Source organism: Syngnathus leptorhynchus, chromosome 16 (genome assembly GCF_054491065.1).
Source record: "Syngnathus leptorhynchus isolate UIUO chromosome 16, UIUO_Slep, whole genome shotgun sequence".
Classification (NCBI taxonomy): Eukaryota; Metazoa; Chordata; class Actinopteri; order Syngnathiformes; family Syngnathidae; genus Syngnathus; species Syngnathus leptorhynchus.
The window spans coordinates 9,166,175-9,181,307 of NC_141210.1; the positions used below are offsets into that span (position 1 = coordinate 9,166,175).

A 15,133-nucleotide genomic window follows, 5' to 3' on the forward strand; every position below is an offset into this window, starting at 1 on the left:
CCTGGCCCCATATAAAGGTGATGCTCGTCCGCAGTGGCACATGGGATCCCGGACTCAGGCCCGGCGCAGCACAACTCTCACATCCCCAAGACGGACCACTGTTCCCCCTCTTTCCCCCGAACAGGCCGTTGTTGCTGTAGACTCATCGCCTGGTTCCACACAGGCTGTTCTGAGGCAGCCGACCCCAGACCGCCCTTGGCGACAGAGGAAGCCACCGGGTCACCTTGCTCTAGTGATGGGAATTCCAGTTCTTTTAGGTGAACTGAATCTTTAGAATCAGTTCACTCAAACGAATCGTTCAACGAATCGTCTTCCCCCCATCCAATTTGTTTCTTCATTCATTCATTCATTTTCTGAACCGCTTAGTCCCCACGGGGGTCGCGGGCGTGCTGGAGCCTATCCCAGCCGTCATCGGGCAGTAGGCGGGGGACACCCTGAACTGGTTGCCAACCAATCGCAGCCAATTTGTTTCTTCTTTTTTTTTTATACATCCCGTGGAAACAACCCATACACATCAAACAATACAACTGCACAAACCCCCCCCCCACCACCACCACCACCACCACCAAATTATTATATATAATAATAATTATTGGCTCGTGTAATTAACACATTTCTTTCTGTAATACAACACCTACACACTGACCCGTTGGCAACGGTCTCTCACCTGGTCGTGAACGGGAAGTTGCGTCACTGATTCGTTCGTGACCGGGAAATTACGTCACTGACTCGTAAAGTCCCTCCTCCACTCGCTGCTGATTGGTCGTTCGCGAAGATTCACGAAGGAGTGACAGACAGCATTGCCGCTATGCCAGCCGACACACGTTCTGCCGACATTGATGTTTTAATTTTGTATCTGTTGGCTTATAGGTGATCGTGTTAAAATACCAAATGTGTCTGTGTTTGAATAAAAGGTTGAAAAAACCCGTTATGCCTACATCTTTTTATTTTGGGGGGCAACAACTCATAACAACGTATACATATCGTCATATAAAGCAGTAACCCAAATGTCAGATTTTTATGTTTTGATTGACGAATATAAAAACAAGGAATAAAACACCAGACAAGTTATAATATAAATGTTTACTACTACTACTACTACTACTACTACTACTACTACTAATAATAATAATAATAATAATAATAATAATAATACAAGTACATCTCAAACCAGCAATCTAATGTGAAACTGCAGTCGATATATTGGATAACAATATTTAGGCATATATATGCATACAAGTTATTTAAAACCTACGATATGTAAATCGTAAATCTACATTCTGGTTTACATAGTTCACGCTAGGAGACGCAACTGACTGATCCGTTGTGCACGGAAAGGCAGTTCACCCATTGACTCGCTCGCGAACGGGAAGTCGGGAAAGTCAGGATTCGTTCCCTCACTGATCCGTTCTCGCGATGAACCGGAAATGCAAATCACTCACTATTCGTTCACTCACTGATTCGTTTGTTGGTGAACGGGAAATGCAATCCAGGACTCGTTCGTGTACGGGAAGTTACGTCATTTTTTTCTTCGTTTTGTTTTACGGCGAGGTGGCAGCCGCTTCAATGCTCATTACTGACACCTACTGGTTGAAGTAATATGAACTGAAAAAAGAACGAATCACTTTTTGAACGAATTGTTCACTGAGGAGCTAACACTACCTTGCTCATTTTGTTTGTGACACCTCGGTACAAGGTTTTTGAGATAGTGGGGGAGCAGTGTAGCAACGAGTGTGTGTAATTACTATTCGGTAGTACGATTGCCTGGGGAGGCCGAGAAGGCAGCAAGGGGGCGGGAGCGCGCGTGTGAGGGAGGGGGACTTTACTTTGTTGTCTCGGAGCGCAGAGGTTAGAACTCCTCTTTGTTGCGTGGAATAAAGAGCCAGTTACCAAACACGACGTGCCTGATTCATTGAAACTTGTTAGGATACAGATTTTTAGCTATTGATCTGACTCCAAATTGCAATCAACACTTAACACAAGTTGCTATGTCCTGTTGCGTGTTGTGCGGGATGTCCGTTGTTGAGCCAGGAAAGCAAAGGTGTGTAGTTTAGAGTTGGTTCTTTATTGGCAAGATCTTGGGTTGTTTAATGGCGGCCAATACACAAGGCACGGCAGCAGATGAAACAACAACTTCTGTCTCCAGGTCAGCTTGTTTTATACTGTCCAGAAAGGCGGGAACTTGTCACATGACCATTTCATACCTGGGGTGGGAACTTGTCACATGACCAGTTCGTAACTGAGTGTGGGGGGGGCGACACCCCCCAGTGTGTGCTTGTGTGTTGTATTCGTGTTCTGATTGAGCAGTTATGTTTGCATGAAATGATAAAAGAATTGTACATATATGAGCATCATATTGTAGATTGTCCACCCTAATAGAACATGTCCACTTTGCCGTTGCTCCCTCTTCAATCCCCCTTTTGACCTAGAAAGAGGTCAACAAAAAACAGAGCACAAAAAACCAACACTAAAGGTAAATGATAGGGGACATGTTGGATCGTGAAGGGTGATACATGATAAAAAACAGCAAACAATGACAGCAATAATTCTCAGTGACGAGGAGGTTTTACCTCAATATTCCAGTTCAATTTTAGTGTGTGAGTGAAAAACCTGCGGCAAGATGTTATTCTGCAGAAAAAGTCTCACACAGTCCCTCTGCCTTAGGCGACCAGAACATTATCAATACCATCAGTTTAGGACAAAAAAAATTGCTCGTGATTGTTCAGCCGTTGGGGGCTTGGCACGCCCACTGGTGGAGGGTGAGCACAATTCTCACCCCCTTTGCAGCTCTGCTCCGTCCGGGGAGAACCTGGAAATGTCTGCTGCGCGGTCGTTGTCTTCAGTGGGCCAGGGTAGACTACCTGGCCACCAAGGGGGAAAAGGATTTTTCTGCCTCTGTTTGAACTGGGGGCGGGGACGCTGTCGATGGCGGATCTGGTTCCTTGCAGTAACCCTTCAGTGGGGCGCACTTGGCTCCGTCCACTTCAGTCTCAGGACCTTCAGCCAGACCGATGGAGTTATTTGGATCTCGGCCGTCCCTTCCGGGTCCGCTGTCGTCTGCTCTGCAAACCTGGAACCAAAGAACTAGACAATAAGTTGGAGATGTGTGTGTGAGAGCGCTTACCGCCCTCCGAATCCGCAACCGGAAGGGTCGACGCAGGTCCCGGAAAACAGTGTCCGTTCTTATAGGGTCTAATCAACGCAGGCTCCGTCCCCCTCCTTCTTGGGACCTTCAGCCAGAACGTTGGAGTGGTCTGGACCTCGGTCCTTGCTTCCGTATCCGCAGTAGTTTGCTGAGCAAATCTTTTCTGCAACCTTTGCAGTATTTTGAGATGTTTCTTCTGCTCCTCTCATCACTGTGTGTTAAATTCTTACATGTCCTGTTAAGACTCCAAAAACAATTACATTTGACAAAACATTGAATCTTCCATTAGGCAAAATTATTCTACTCCCCCCCCCCCCCCCCCCCTTTTGACACATTCACGTAATGTGTCAATAGAGTTGTTGGGGAGCAGACGGGACCAGCAAGGTGTCCCGGACACATTATCATACTCATCCTGGCTGGACCAGATGGTCCCGTTTCCCATTTCCCATTGTCCCATTTCAAACTGGTCACCGATGCCACGACTGTGAAATAAAGAAGAAGAAAAAGACCCGGACCACGAATGCTAACAGAATATTTTCTTGTCATTTCATAACTTTACGAGCCAGCAAGGCAAAACGAAAGCATAAGTGTTTGAATACAGTACCACCAACTTTGGCTTTCAATGCGTCGTCCACATGGCGCCTTACTGTGTAAAGTTTTAATTTGACGAAAATGATCGGAAGTTAGGTGCAGTTTTGTTTTTGCCTCGACTGAATCACCGTTTTAGCTTGAAAGGCAGAGTCGGAAGTGAAACAAGTTCACGTCCTCTTCTCTGTCTCACAGACAAACGCCGTTAAGTCGAGCGGCCACACACACACACGCACGCACGCACGCACGCACGCACGCACGCACGCACACACACACACACACACACACAGCGCGCGTGCACAGACACGTAACGGCAAGATGAAGATGCTTTCGGCCTGGAAGAAACTCAGCATGTCTCTCGCAGGTGTCGCTGCTGTCATGACGGGTTGGATGTGTGCATCAAGCAGCGGAAAGACTCGCGGCGGAGGAGGGAGGGTTTTGATTTGAAGCTGCCCTCTAATTTCGTGTGGGACTGCAGGTATGAACAGAGCACCTCTTTCAAATTCAATGCAAGTGGGCGGACGAAGGCGGTACCGTGCAGTTTTGACCTGCGGGACTGTGGCGTGGTCGGGAGAGACCGCGGGGACCTTCTTCGTCGTCTGCCATTTCCCAGGAAACCAAATTTAAGGGATGATGGGCCGATCCGATGATGCATTGGATTACGTATTTTGTTTTTCCAAGAAGGACACCGTTGGTATCGTTTTCATGGCATTTGCAGTAGACTGGCAAAAAAGTAAGTATTTTGTCGCCTGTTGACCTTGTGAAAGAGAAATGAGCACACAGGCATAATCTGTATAGTCTCCAAGATCCTGTTGAAATCAATTTGGAAGGGCTAAAACATTGCCTTGCGTTAGCGAACTGGAGCTCAACCAACGTATCAAGTCAATGACTTTCTTCCCCAATACGGGTTTGCACGGTTGCATTTTGGAACCTGACCTCAAATCACGGTTGAAGACGCTTTAAGGATTAATCCAGCCTGCGGAGGATGAAGTGTGCATTGCGTCAAAAGTGACGGACGACCGCGAATACTGATGATGGATGAGTCAGTGGCGGTGGTCCGGTCAGTTGAAGTTTCCCCGAGGTCTCCACTGCTAACTGAGCTTCCCTTTGTTCCCACTCTGCCTTTTGGCCACAAAGACCTGGAACAATCATTAGTTTGGCCATAGCGAGCCTTCCCGGGCTTTGGGTGTTTCCCTCCTCACGAAAGGTGTCATTCGGTGATCGCAACATGGCATCCCCGCAACGTCAACAGCTGCTGCCTCGCAGCACAGAGGCGAGCTGCCACTCGAGTGGCGAGGGCGTCTCGGTGAGGCTCGGTGTCGGCAGACACAAGCACGAAGGCGGGCCGCCGGTTCGAGGCCTTGCGGCAGGATCCAAACGCTGCAAGTACAGCATCTCGTCCAGCTGCAGCAGCTCTGGCGAATCGTCAGTCAAGAGGACGTTGGTCAAGAGCTTCCGGTCGCAGAGGAGAGTGCCCCAGCTCTTTGAGAGGTCTGCCAGTCACTTCTGGGACCCGAAATTCGACTCCTTCATCCTGGAGGAAGCATGCCGAGAACGCTGTTTCCCTCAGACGCGACGGCGCTTCCGCTACGTGCTCTTCTACCTGTCGGCCGCCGCCGCCCTTTGGGGCTTCTACTTTGCTGCCAACCCGTCCCACTGCAACAGGACGGCCTTTCTATTCCCCACTACGTCCTTTCTCCTCTTCTGCCTCCTCCTCCTACTGCTCACCTTCACCAAGTTCTACCCGCGCTGCTACGATGGAGCCTCCCTGCTGCTCATTGTCGTCACCCTGGGGCTGACCCTGGTCCCTCAAATCCAGACGATGGGCTTGGGAGAGCGCTTGGACGCAGTTGGCGTCGGTGGGCCTGTGCACAACCTCTCCTGCCTGGACACGGGTGGTCGCACCCACTCCGCCTGTGTCTCGCCTGTCGGCACCTTCTCGCTCTGTGTTCAGGTTCTGCTGCTGCTCTACAGCGTCCTCCGTGTGCGCCTCTTTGCCTCCGTCCTACTGGGGCTCCTCTACTCCCTCTGTTTTGAGACTCTGGGCTGGTTCCACCTCACCCGCACTCAAGGGGGCGCTTTGAGCTTGGTGCCCGACAAAGACCTGGAAAGCCTTTGTTGGTTGGCACCGGCCAAAGCCCTGCTCCACCTGTGCGCTCACGCCGTGGGCGTTCACCTGTTTGTCATGTCCGAGGTGCGCTCACGCAGCACCTTCCTGAAGGTGGGGCAGTCCATCATGCACGGCAAGGACCTGGAGGTAGAGAAGGCCTTGAAGGAGCGAATGATCCACTCGGTCATGCCCAGAACGGTGGCGGACGAACTGATGAAGCAGGGCGACGAGGACACAGGCGAAGGCAAGCGCTACTCCGCCAGCAGGGCGGCCGTCGTCATTTCCAGTCCCAAGGGCGACAAAGGCAAGAAGGCCTCCATCCCCCGAGGTCAGATCATCTTCAGACCCTTCAACATGAAAAGGATGGAGCCTGTCAGCATCCTCTTTGCCGACATCGTGGGCTTTACGAAAATGTCGGCCAACAAGTCGGCACACGCCCTGGTGGGCCTTCTCAACGACTTGTTTGGACGTTTCGATCAGCTGTGTGAGCTGAGCGGCTGCGAGAAGATCAGCACGCTGGGGGACTGCTACTACTGCGTGGCCGGATGTCCTGAGCCCAGGCCTGACCATGCCTACTGCTGCGTGGAAATGGGCCTAGGCATGATCAGGGCCATCGAAAGCTTCTGCCGGGAGAAGAGGGAGATGGTTAACATGAGGGTGGGCGTCCACACTGGTACCGTCCTCTGCGGCATCCTCGGCATGAAACGCTTCAAGTTTGATGTCTGGTCCAATGACGTCAACCTGGCCAACTTGATGGAGCAGCTGGGCGTGGCCGGCAAGGTCCATCTGTCGCAAGCCACAGCCGACTTTCTGGACGAGCGCTACCCCCGTGAAGACGGACGCGTCGACCAAAGGATCGGAGCGGGCGTGGCGGCAGCTCAGCTGAAAGGTGAGTGCAAAGTTTTTGTCACCCTAAACTGAGGCCCATTTGTGGCACTGTCCCGTCTTGAGCGATTTCCCGGCCGGCCAAGTGTCTGCAATGAGGTTCTCTCAAGACTGGCGGCGTTTTAGTTGGCTGTGCTCACCTGGCGCCCTTAAAGATGCTGGCTGGATATCGCCCAAGCTTTCCTCCTTTTGTGATCGAGGTTGTCGAAAATGTTACTGATGGTGATGGCTAGCCCTCGTTCCCGGGGTGACAGAAGGCCAGAGCCCACTCTCCCATTCTGCATTCCCACCCTGGCGAGAGCAATAATTGTGGCTGCAGTGACTCATTAATGTGCATGGCAGGAAGTGTGCGTGAATTTTAATGAGGGGAGACGACGGGTGCAGCTGGCCCGAGAAGCCCGCCTGTACAACCAGCAAGCATGCTCTTTGCCATGCCTCATTTTGTTGTTTGCCTTTGAAGCCCTTGGCCCTCTCGCTTTTCTTTGTGGCATGTCCCGGGGTTTGTTGGCATTCAGATGACTCAAGCGGGAAAGGCAAATGAGATTTAGTGAGCAAGCGAAGTGACATTTTGCGATGTTGCCTGCCGGCGCACGGCCATACTGAAGCCACGACCTCGTCAGAGCAGGGTGTTTTTTTGTATGCCTCAAACGTATTCTGAGGGGGAAAAAAACACACTCTCACTCGAATTACAATTGTATGCGGCCAGATCTCAAGAATGAAAAAAATCAAGCAATTGAGATCCTGCCAGAAGGTCCGCCCGAAGAGGAGGTCAGGGTGGATGGCTGTACGTGGATAAAAAAGTGAGGCCGCTGTTTGATCCCTGCTTGAAGTGTTTCAAATGCTTGCCAGCGCAGGTTTGCATTCAGCATGAGCGAGGCCGTCAAGCCAAACAATGGCAACGGCAGGGCTCGTCCAACTCCCGCTTTGAGTCCTTGGGACGTAGTTGCTGGAAAAGCAAAGCGCTCGGCACGCCACATCATGGCTTGGTTGGCGTAGAAAGGCTTGCCCAATCTGCCAAATTTCTCTTCCTCCTTTGTAAATCTTGTTGATTGACGCTTGAGTTGGCGTCGTTGCTGCAATGTTGAAGTGCTTACAATCGCGTTTGCGCTTATTTTGAGCTAAATGAGAGCCTAAAGCGGGAGGCCAAACGCTGCCTATGAGCTCTTCCAAATCTCTCTTTCTAGGCCTGAGGACCTACCTGATTTCCGGAAGGAAATGGGACAAGCCCCCTCTTTGTAGCTGCTCCAACTCGAGGTGCAGCTCGCTGGGGGCGCCCCCCTCTGACGGAGTCTCCAGCCTTCCCCCGGTGAGTGGCTCAGAAGGTAGAAGAGCCCATCTGTTATGCTGGATTTTTTGTTTCTGTCTTTGCCTGCTGAAGCCGCGTGCGTGTACACTTGTGAGAGTCATGGATTTGCTTTTGCTCATGTGGGCATTGCCGAGGCTTTCATGGTGCATTTACGCACGCCAGACCCTGATGGCTGCTTGCATCCTGGCTTTGTTTGCCGCGATGGCCGCTTATGTCCTGGCTTTTAAAGTCGTTTTGTGCACTCGGAGATGTTGCGCTTCATTCGACATCGGGTTCATTGCTAACCAAAACGGCAGCGGCGTTTTACCTTACGGTTGGCAGCCCCCCAAATGCAATTAAAAAGATTTGGCACCCACGCTTGCTCCCTTCTCCTGCAGCCCCCGTGCCCATCCTGCAGTTTTGGGGAGGAGTGGGTGCCGGAGGAAGGCGACGTGAAGCCGCCGGGCTGCAGGAAAGAGCGCAAGACCGGCAATGGCAAGGTGATGCCGCCGGTTCCTCGGTCCATTTATTGCGAAGCGGACCTGCCCGCCGTCTCTTACCTGGGGACCTTTGAAGGCTGCCTCAGCGAAAGTTCCCAACGGCCTGCTGGGTCCCCGGCTGGAAGCTCTCAACAGCCAAACGTCGTTGCGCCAGATGCTGCAGGAGGAGAAGAAGACGGGGGCCGGAGGAGCTCTAGGCATGGACCACTCGGCGCTCATCCCGCTACGCTCCAAGAACTTCCGTGAGAGAAGCGACGCCCACTTTGTGGACGTCATCAAAGGGGACAGGTGAGGATGGCCCTCCAGAATCAACAGTTGGCAAACTGCAGATAATTTGCACTGCTTGCTCCTTCTTTGACAGCCTGATGAAGGACTATTTCTACAGACCGCCCATTCACAAGCTGGGCCTGGCTTTCCTGGATAAGAGCCTGGAATCGGCCTACCGGATCAGCTACCGAGAGGAGGTGCGTTTGTTGCGCCACCACGCTCGTCCTGGTGTCACCGGGTTGGGACCGCTGAGCTGTCGGCCCGGGAGTGGCATGCAAACATGCTCTAAAATTGTCGACCGCATATTGAGCTGGTGAGGTTGGTGGGTCGCCACTGGCGGAGGCACTCAACAATTTGGGCGCTGGCAATTTTAGTGTGAGGCTGCGCCACCCTCTGCTGGTTGACGATAGAAGTGCACTTTGAGCATCTTCAGACTCGGTGGCGTTTTGTGTACCGTAGGTGGTGGCCCGAGCGTCGGTGCGGACCTTCGCCAGTTCCACCTTTGGTTCCTTCCTGGACGCGCTGCTGTGCTCGTCTGTGTTTCTGGCTTTGTCGCTGGCCTGCTTCCTTCGCCCCATGGTCACCGGGCTGAGTCTACCCGCGCCGGCTGTGATTGTGACCACCGTGGCTGCCTTGCTGCAGGCCTCGGCTCTCATCTTTGCAGTACGGTGAGTAAAGTGCCCCGGCAAGCGCTCCAAATGCTCGCAGACTGACGGATGAAGACCACAGAGAGTTACTCTGACCATACCCTAACACCCCCACCCCCAGTGTGGCCTTCTGGCCGGTTGGCGCAGCCAAGTGCACGCGAAGGCTGATGGAAGCGGCGTCGGGCTGGATGGCGCGTCACTTCATCGGCGCCGTCACCGTGTCGCTGCCCGCGCTGGCCGTCTTCTCACACGTCACCTGTGACGGCTCCCTTCAGGTGGGGTGCCATATTGGGCCCTTGCGACGATGTTCGATAATCCTTGCCTCTTTTGCTTTGTCGTGTCCCTCTCCCCTCTCTTGCAGTTCATCTGCTGCGCTTTCCTCATTGCCATCGTTCAGTTCTGCAACGCTTGCCCACTCAGCTACTGGATGCGCTCCAGCTTAGCCACCTTAGTTGGACTGGTACTTCTTTCATTGCTCTTCACGTCTCCCTTCAGGTAGGAGCACGATACCGGCTGTTGGTAGAATAAAATCAGACAAGCCCAATCAAAAAAAGCGTATTGAATGAACTGACAAAAGAAATATTTGAATTCCAGATTTTAATTGACTGACTTTATGCTTTAGTACGTATTTGCTCAAATTGACAACGGAGACAAAAATCGGCTGAGGTTTGTGCGGTGTTACTAATATACTGTTACTATATATACTACACGAGGAAAAATGAACATGTTATCGCAGCTCTGCAATAACCAACATTTGACTTTGTGATTTGTATATGTGTTTTATTTTATTTCTTCTAGAGTTGCTGCAAACCTTTTCCCCTGGTAAGTTTTTTTTTCCTCTTCCCAATCCTCCTCTGCTAATACGCGTGTCCTTTGCTGCTCCAAGTTTTGCTGCGAGCTGTCAATCAGAATGGAAACGTACATCACGGGCCAGAGCTGAAATTTGGGCGTGCAAAAATCTAAACTTAGTTTGCCACTTCATATTTTTTCCAGAGGCCAGAAGACTAAGAGCACATTTTCCAATTGAGGTTGCGCGTGGTCTCTCCTACCCTGCAGGTCAGACAGGAAGAACGGCGGCAGCAACAGCTCGGGCCTCCAGTGGAACGCGCACAGCCAGGCCCGGGACCCGTTGGGCCCCGAGGCCTGTGTGGCCCTTTTCCTGCTCCTCCTCCTGGTCTGGTTCCTCAGCCGGGAATCAGAGGTGAGTTACCGTCTGCATTACCACGGCAATGTGGAGGCCGACCAGCACCGCATCAAGATACAGAACATGAGGGACCAGGCTGACTGGCTGCTGCGCAACATCATCCCCGTCCACGTGGCTGAGCAGCTGAAGGTCACGCAGAGCTACTCCAAGAACCATGACAACGTGGGTGTAATCTTCGCGAGCGTCGTCAACTTTGGCGACTTCTACGAGGAGAGCTACGAAGGCGGCAAGGAGTGCTACCGGGTCCTCAACGAGCTGATCGGCGACTTTGACGAGCTGCTGCGGACGCCCGACTTCGCTGACATTGAAAAAATCAAGACCATTGGCGCCACCTACATGGCGGCGGCGGGCCTCAACGCTCAGCGCTGCGCCGGCCACCCTGGCGCTCACCTGCGCACCCTCTTTGAGTTTGCCCTGGAAATGATGCGGGTAGTGGACGACTTCAACAAGAACATGCTGGGCTTCGGCTTCAAGTTGCGCGTGGGCTTCAACCACGGGCCGCTCACCGCCGGGGTCATTGGCACCACCAAGCTCCTCTACGACATCTGGGGGGACACGGTCAACATCGCCTCTCGCATGGACACCACCGGCGTGGAGTGCCGCGTCCAGGTCAGTGAGGAGAGCTACTGCTCACTGAGCGCCATGGGCTTTGACTTTGACTACCGCGGCACCGTCAACGTCAAGGGCAAAGGGCGGATGAAGACCTTCCTCTACCCCAAGTGTGATGGGGGTGGCGGCCCCGTGCCTCAATACCAGCTCTCTGTGTCGACGGAGATCCGGGCGCAGTTGGATGGCAGCATCGGCCGCTCACCCACCGACGAAATCGAAGCCGCGGTGCCGAGCGCGGTGGCCGGCGGCAACAGCATGGTGCCCAGCGCTAGTGCCGGCTCCACCTGCTGGGAGAGGGGCGAGGGGCTTCAGCGACATGCCAGGCGCTCCGTGTCGCACGGCGGCCTGTCCTGCGCGGAGCTCAACAACCTGGAGGCGGCCACCGAGAGCCAGCTCGTGGTCTCGCCGACGCTCCGCCATGCATCTTGGCAGGGCAAACAGCAGGCTCGCAACTGACTTTTCCACCCAGCGGTGGGGGGACCCTTCGTCCATATTAGGAAGCTCGACCTGCTGCCTGCTTTGTTTCATGCTGAAAACTGCAGCCAGCTCCGAGGAAGACGACGACATGAGCAAGTGCACACTTGATCTGCTCTACCTTTCATCCGTCTTCTCTTAGTGCCTTTGGAATCCAGCTGCTCCTTACACTTAAAGGGAAACCAAAATGCTTTGGATGTGTCACTATTTTGCTTTGGAAGCCGCTTGCCTTTGATTCTCAAAAGACGCGCTTCAAATGATCTCCAAGCTCTGTGTGGAAGCAAAGCAATGCAAATCCAATGGATTTTTGGATTCCAGCAACTCTTGAAATGTTCTTGTGACCCGTCGGTCGCCAGTTGTCTTTCTGCCCCAATGGCGAGCGATTGTGAAATTCAAGTTGCCTATTCCTTGGACTGCCGCTCTTTGCCAGTTGTGAAATCCGCATCGAATTGATGTTTATCGAAATGCAAAGCCTCTGCTGAAAACCTCCCCAAAATGCTCTCAGAGGTTGTCCCGCTTGCTTTCAGCCATCATTGGCTTGCTCCCTCAAAACTGAGTTCTTCACTTGCATGATAGTCATTGATTCTGAGATTGGTTTTAGACGACTCACCTCGCAATGGGCGAGCCAGTCTCCGCCCTACGGTTCTGATGCTCCGGGTCGCAATCTCGGCTCGGGCCTTCCTTGGTGTTAGCCCCCATAGCATATAGAAAGAACTCTCTTGCCCATTTGGCTGATTAAATAACGGCATGTGTGATTTGACATTCATTGGCCCGTTTTTGTAATGTCGTGGGTCCCTTTAATTCTACTGTCCGTACCAATGTGAGAACTAGATTGAATTATTGACGGATATTTTCCATGTATGTCAGTCGTGCCTTTTTGAAGCAAAAGTCATTGTAACACGTTCCACCCACAAGGCACATGGTGACTCATTGTCATATTATTTTTTGCCATGTGCTGTTGTTATTCCTGATGTATTCATTTCCTTTGGAGCGGACTCATACAAATGGAGTCAGAGGGATTTTGTGCTTATAAGCCACACAGTTCTCACCGAAATGTGTAAAGTAGGGATGGGAATCTTCTCCATCAAAGCGATACGATACACAGCTCGATACACTGCCAACGATTTGATGCATTGCCAATGATAAGATGCGATACGATTCTCCCTTCTCCTGCGATACGGTGCGATACAGTACGATTTAATTTTAAAACAATGCGATCCAGTGCGATATGATGCAACTGCATCTTACAGGTTGTATCGATTTTCCGATGCATATCGATGAATCTTCCCAACCCTAAGGTAAAGGTACCGTATTTTCCGGACCAAAAGGCGCACCGGATTATAAGGCGCACCTTCAATGAACAACCCATTTTAAAACTTTGTCCATATATATGGTGCACCGGATTATAAGGCACATAAAATAGAAGCTATACTGGAACAAACTGTAGTTGACTAGGGTTGCGATATGCATCCACTAGCCAATAACCAATGGGCCCTCTGTACAATCGCGTTTCTCAAACTCCATCCATCCATTTTCTGAACCGCTTAGTCCCCACGGGGGTCGCGGGCGTGCTGGAGCCTATCCCAGCCGTCATCGGGCAGTAGGCGGGGGACACCCTGAACCGGTTGCCAGCCAATCGCAGGGCACACAGAGACGAACAACCATCCGCACTCGCACTCATACCTGGGGACAATTTAGAGTCTTCAATCGGCCTACCAAGCATGTTTTTGGGATGTGGGAGGAAACCGGAGTGCCCGGAGAAAACCCACGCGGGCTCGGGGAGAACATGCAAACTCCACACAGGGAGGGCCGGAGGTGGAATCGAACCCGCACCCTCCTAACTGTGAGGCGGACGTGCTACCCAGTGCGCCACCGAGCCGCCTCGTTTCTCAAACTATTCTATGAAATTATCAAAACGGACAAAATTTCGATCTAACACCTTGGTACTGCTTACCTATGTTTCCCTTCCATATCGATCCGTAAATTTACTCGAAGCATTAACAGAGCAGCCGATTTTGACATGAAATAGCCTCGTGCGTATAGCAGCTATCACTATAGCATTAGTCACCCGCAAACTCCCATGAGCCTCGGCAATGTGTAAACTATCGCGTTTCTCAAACGAGGGCTTAAAAAATGATCATAACTGACTAAAGTTCGATCTAACACCTTGGTGCTGCTTACCTGTTTCCCTTCCGTATCGATCCGTAAATGTACTCGAAACATTAACAGAGCAGCCTATTTTGACATGAAATAGCATCGTGCGTATAGCAGCTATCACTATAGCATTAGCCACCCGCAAACTCCCATGAGCCTCAGCTCGCAGACTCCCACGAGCCTCAGCAAAGTGTAAACAATCGCGTTTCTCAAACGAGGGCTTAAAAAAATGATCGGAACTGACTAAGGTTTGATCTAACACCTTGGTACTGCTTGCCTATGTTTCCCTTCCGTATCGATCCGTAAATATACTTGAAACATCAACACAGCAGCCTATTTTGACATAAAATAACCTCACGGGTACAACAGCTATTCAGTGACGCCCCCTGACCACGGTTGCCGTAATGCTGGTAAGCGATGCGACCTTGTAATTTCCTAGTTGTACTAAAACGTACTGACAATTTTGGCAGAGCACTGTGTACAACCAGTATAGATCAACAAATTTATAAATTTATCCATATATAAGGCGCGCCGGACTATAAGGCGCACTGTCGGCTTTTGAGAAAATTTTAGGTTTTTAGGTGCGTCTTATAGTCTGAAAAATACGGTATGTTTCAGTAATGAGCCAATGAGTATTTAGTATCATGTAAACTGTATATTCATGTGCTCTTTATGAAATTGACACTGTTTTTTTAAATAAATGTGTTTTGTTAGACTTTAATCTGAATTTCTGTCATGAGCATCATATTTGAATAAGTCTCATAAGTAGACAATTGACGTTCTCAGTCGGTAGAATGGCATGCTGGGAAATCTTGATGCCAAAGTCACTGCTGTCTCGTCTGCATTAAAAAGAAATCTTGCGTGTCTAATTTTGGTGAATGCCTTTATAATAGTTTGTCTGTAATTTCACTGCTTGCACTTGGTACTGTGCTACATGCTCGGTTTTATGAAGAGTATGACGTTGAATTGTGTAATATTTACATATGCACGTGTATTGTATAACAAATAAGTAACTCTATAGTAACTCTATATAATGATGTATAGTGTATAGTTTGCCTGCACGTGTTTTCCCCCTAAATTCCCTTTCCAAAATATTTCCAGTGATTTTTGTTCTAAAGTGCCAACTAGCAAGTAGACACCTCAGAAGGACGTCGCTAGAATCTGAACAAGAAAATTGATCTTCAAGTAATTTCATTTTCATTGTTTTATTTAATTGGAATATGAACACAAAAATGTCCTGCATAATTTTCAAGCAGCAAAATGGT

The 15,133-nt window shown here is 50.8% G+C and overlaps 1 protein-coding gene across 3 annotated transcripts; it reads left to right on the forward strand.

The window, feature by feature from the left end:
• Positions 1–3,627: 3,627 nt before the first annotated feature.
• adcy9b (adenylate cyclase 9b) lies at positions 3,628–14,661 on the forward strand. 3 transcript variants are annotated; one of them, XM_085934118.1, is made up of 10 exons: positions 3,628–6,732; positions 7,913–8,034; positions 8,412–8,513; positions 8,590–8,801; positions 8,875–8,977; positions 9,240–9,448; positions 9,549–9,702; positions 9,789–9,922; positions 10,226–10,249; positions 10,484–14,661. In XM_085934118.1, the coding sequence occupies exons 1-10, from the start codon at positions 4,962–4,964 to the stop codon at positions 11,694–11,696; spliced, it is 4,044 nt and encodes a 1,347-aa protein (XP_085790244.1). In that variant the 5' UTR covers positions 3,628–4,961; the 3' UTR covers positions 11,697–14,661. The 3 variants fall into 3 exon arrangements, with proteins under 3 accessions (XP_085790244.1, XP_085790245.1, XP_085790246.1); XM_085934119.1 differs by having other exon boundaries at positions 8,899–8,977; XM_085934120.1 differs by lacking the exon at positions 8,412–8,513 and having other exon boundaries at positions 8,668–8,801.
• The last annotated feature ends 472 nt before the right edge of the window (positions 14,662–15,133 follow it).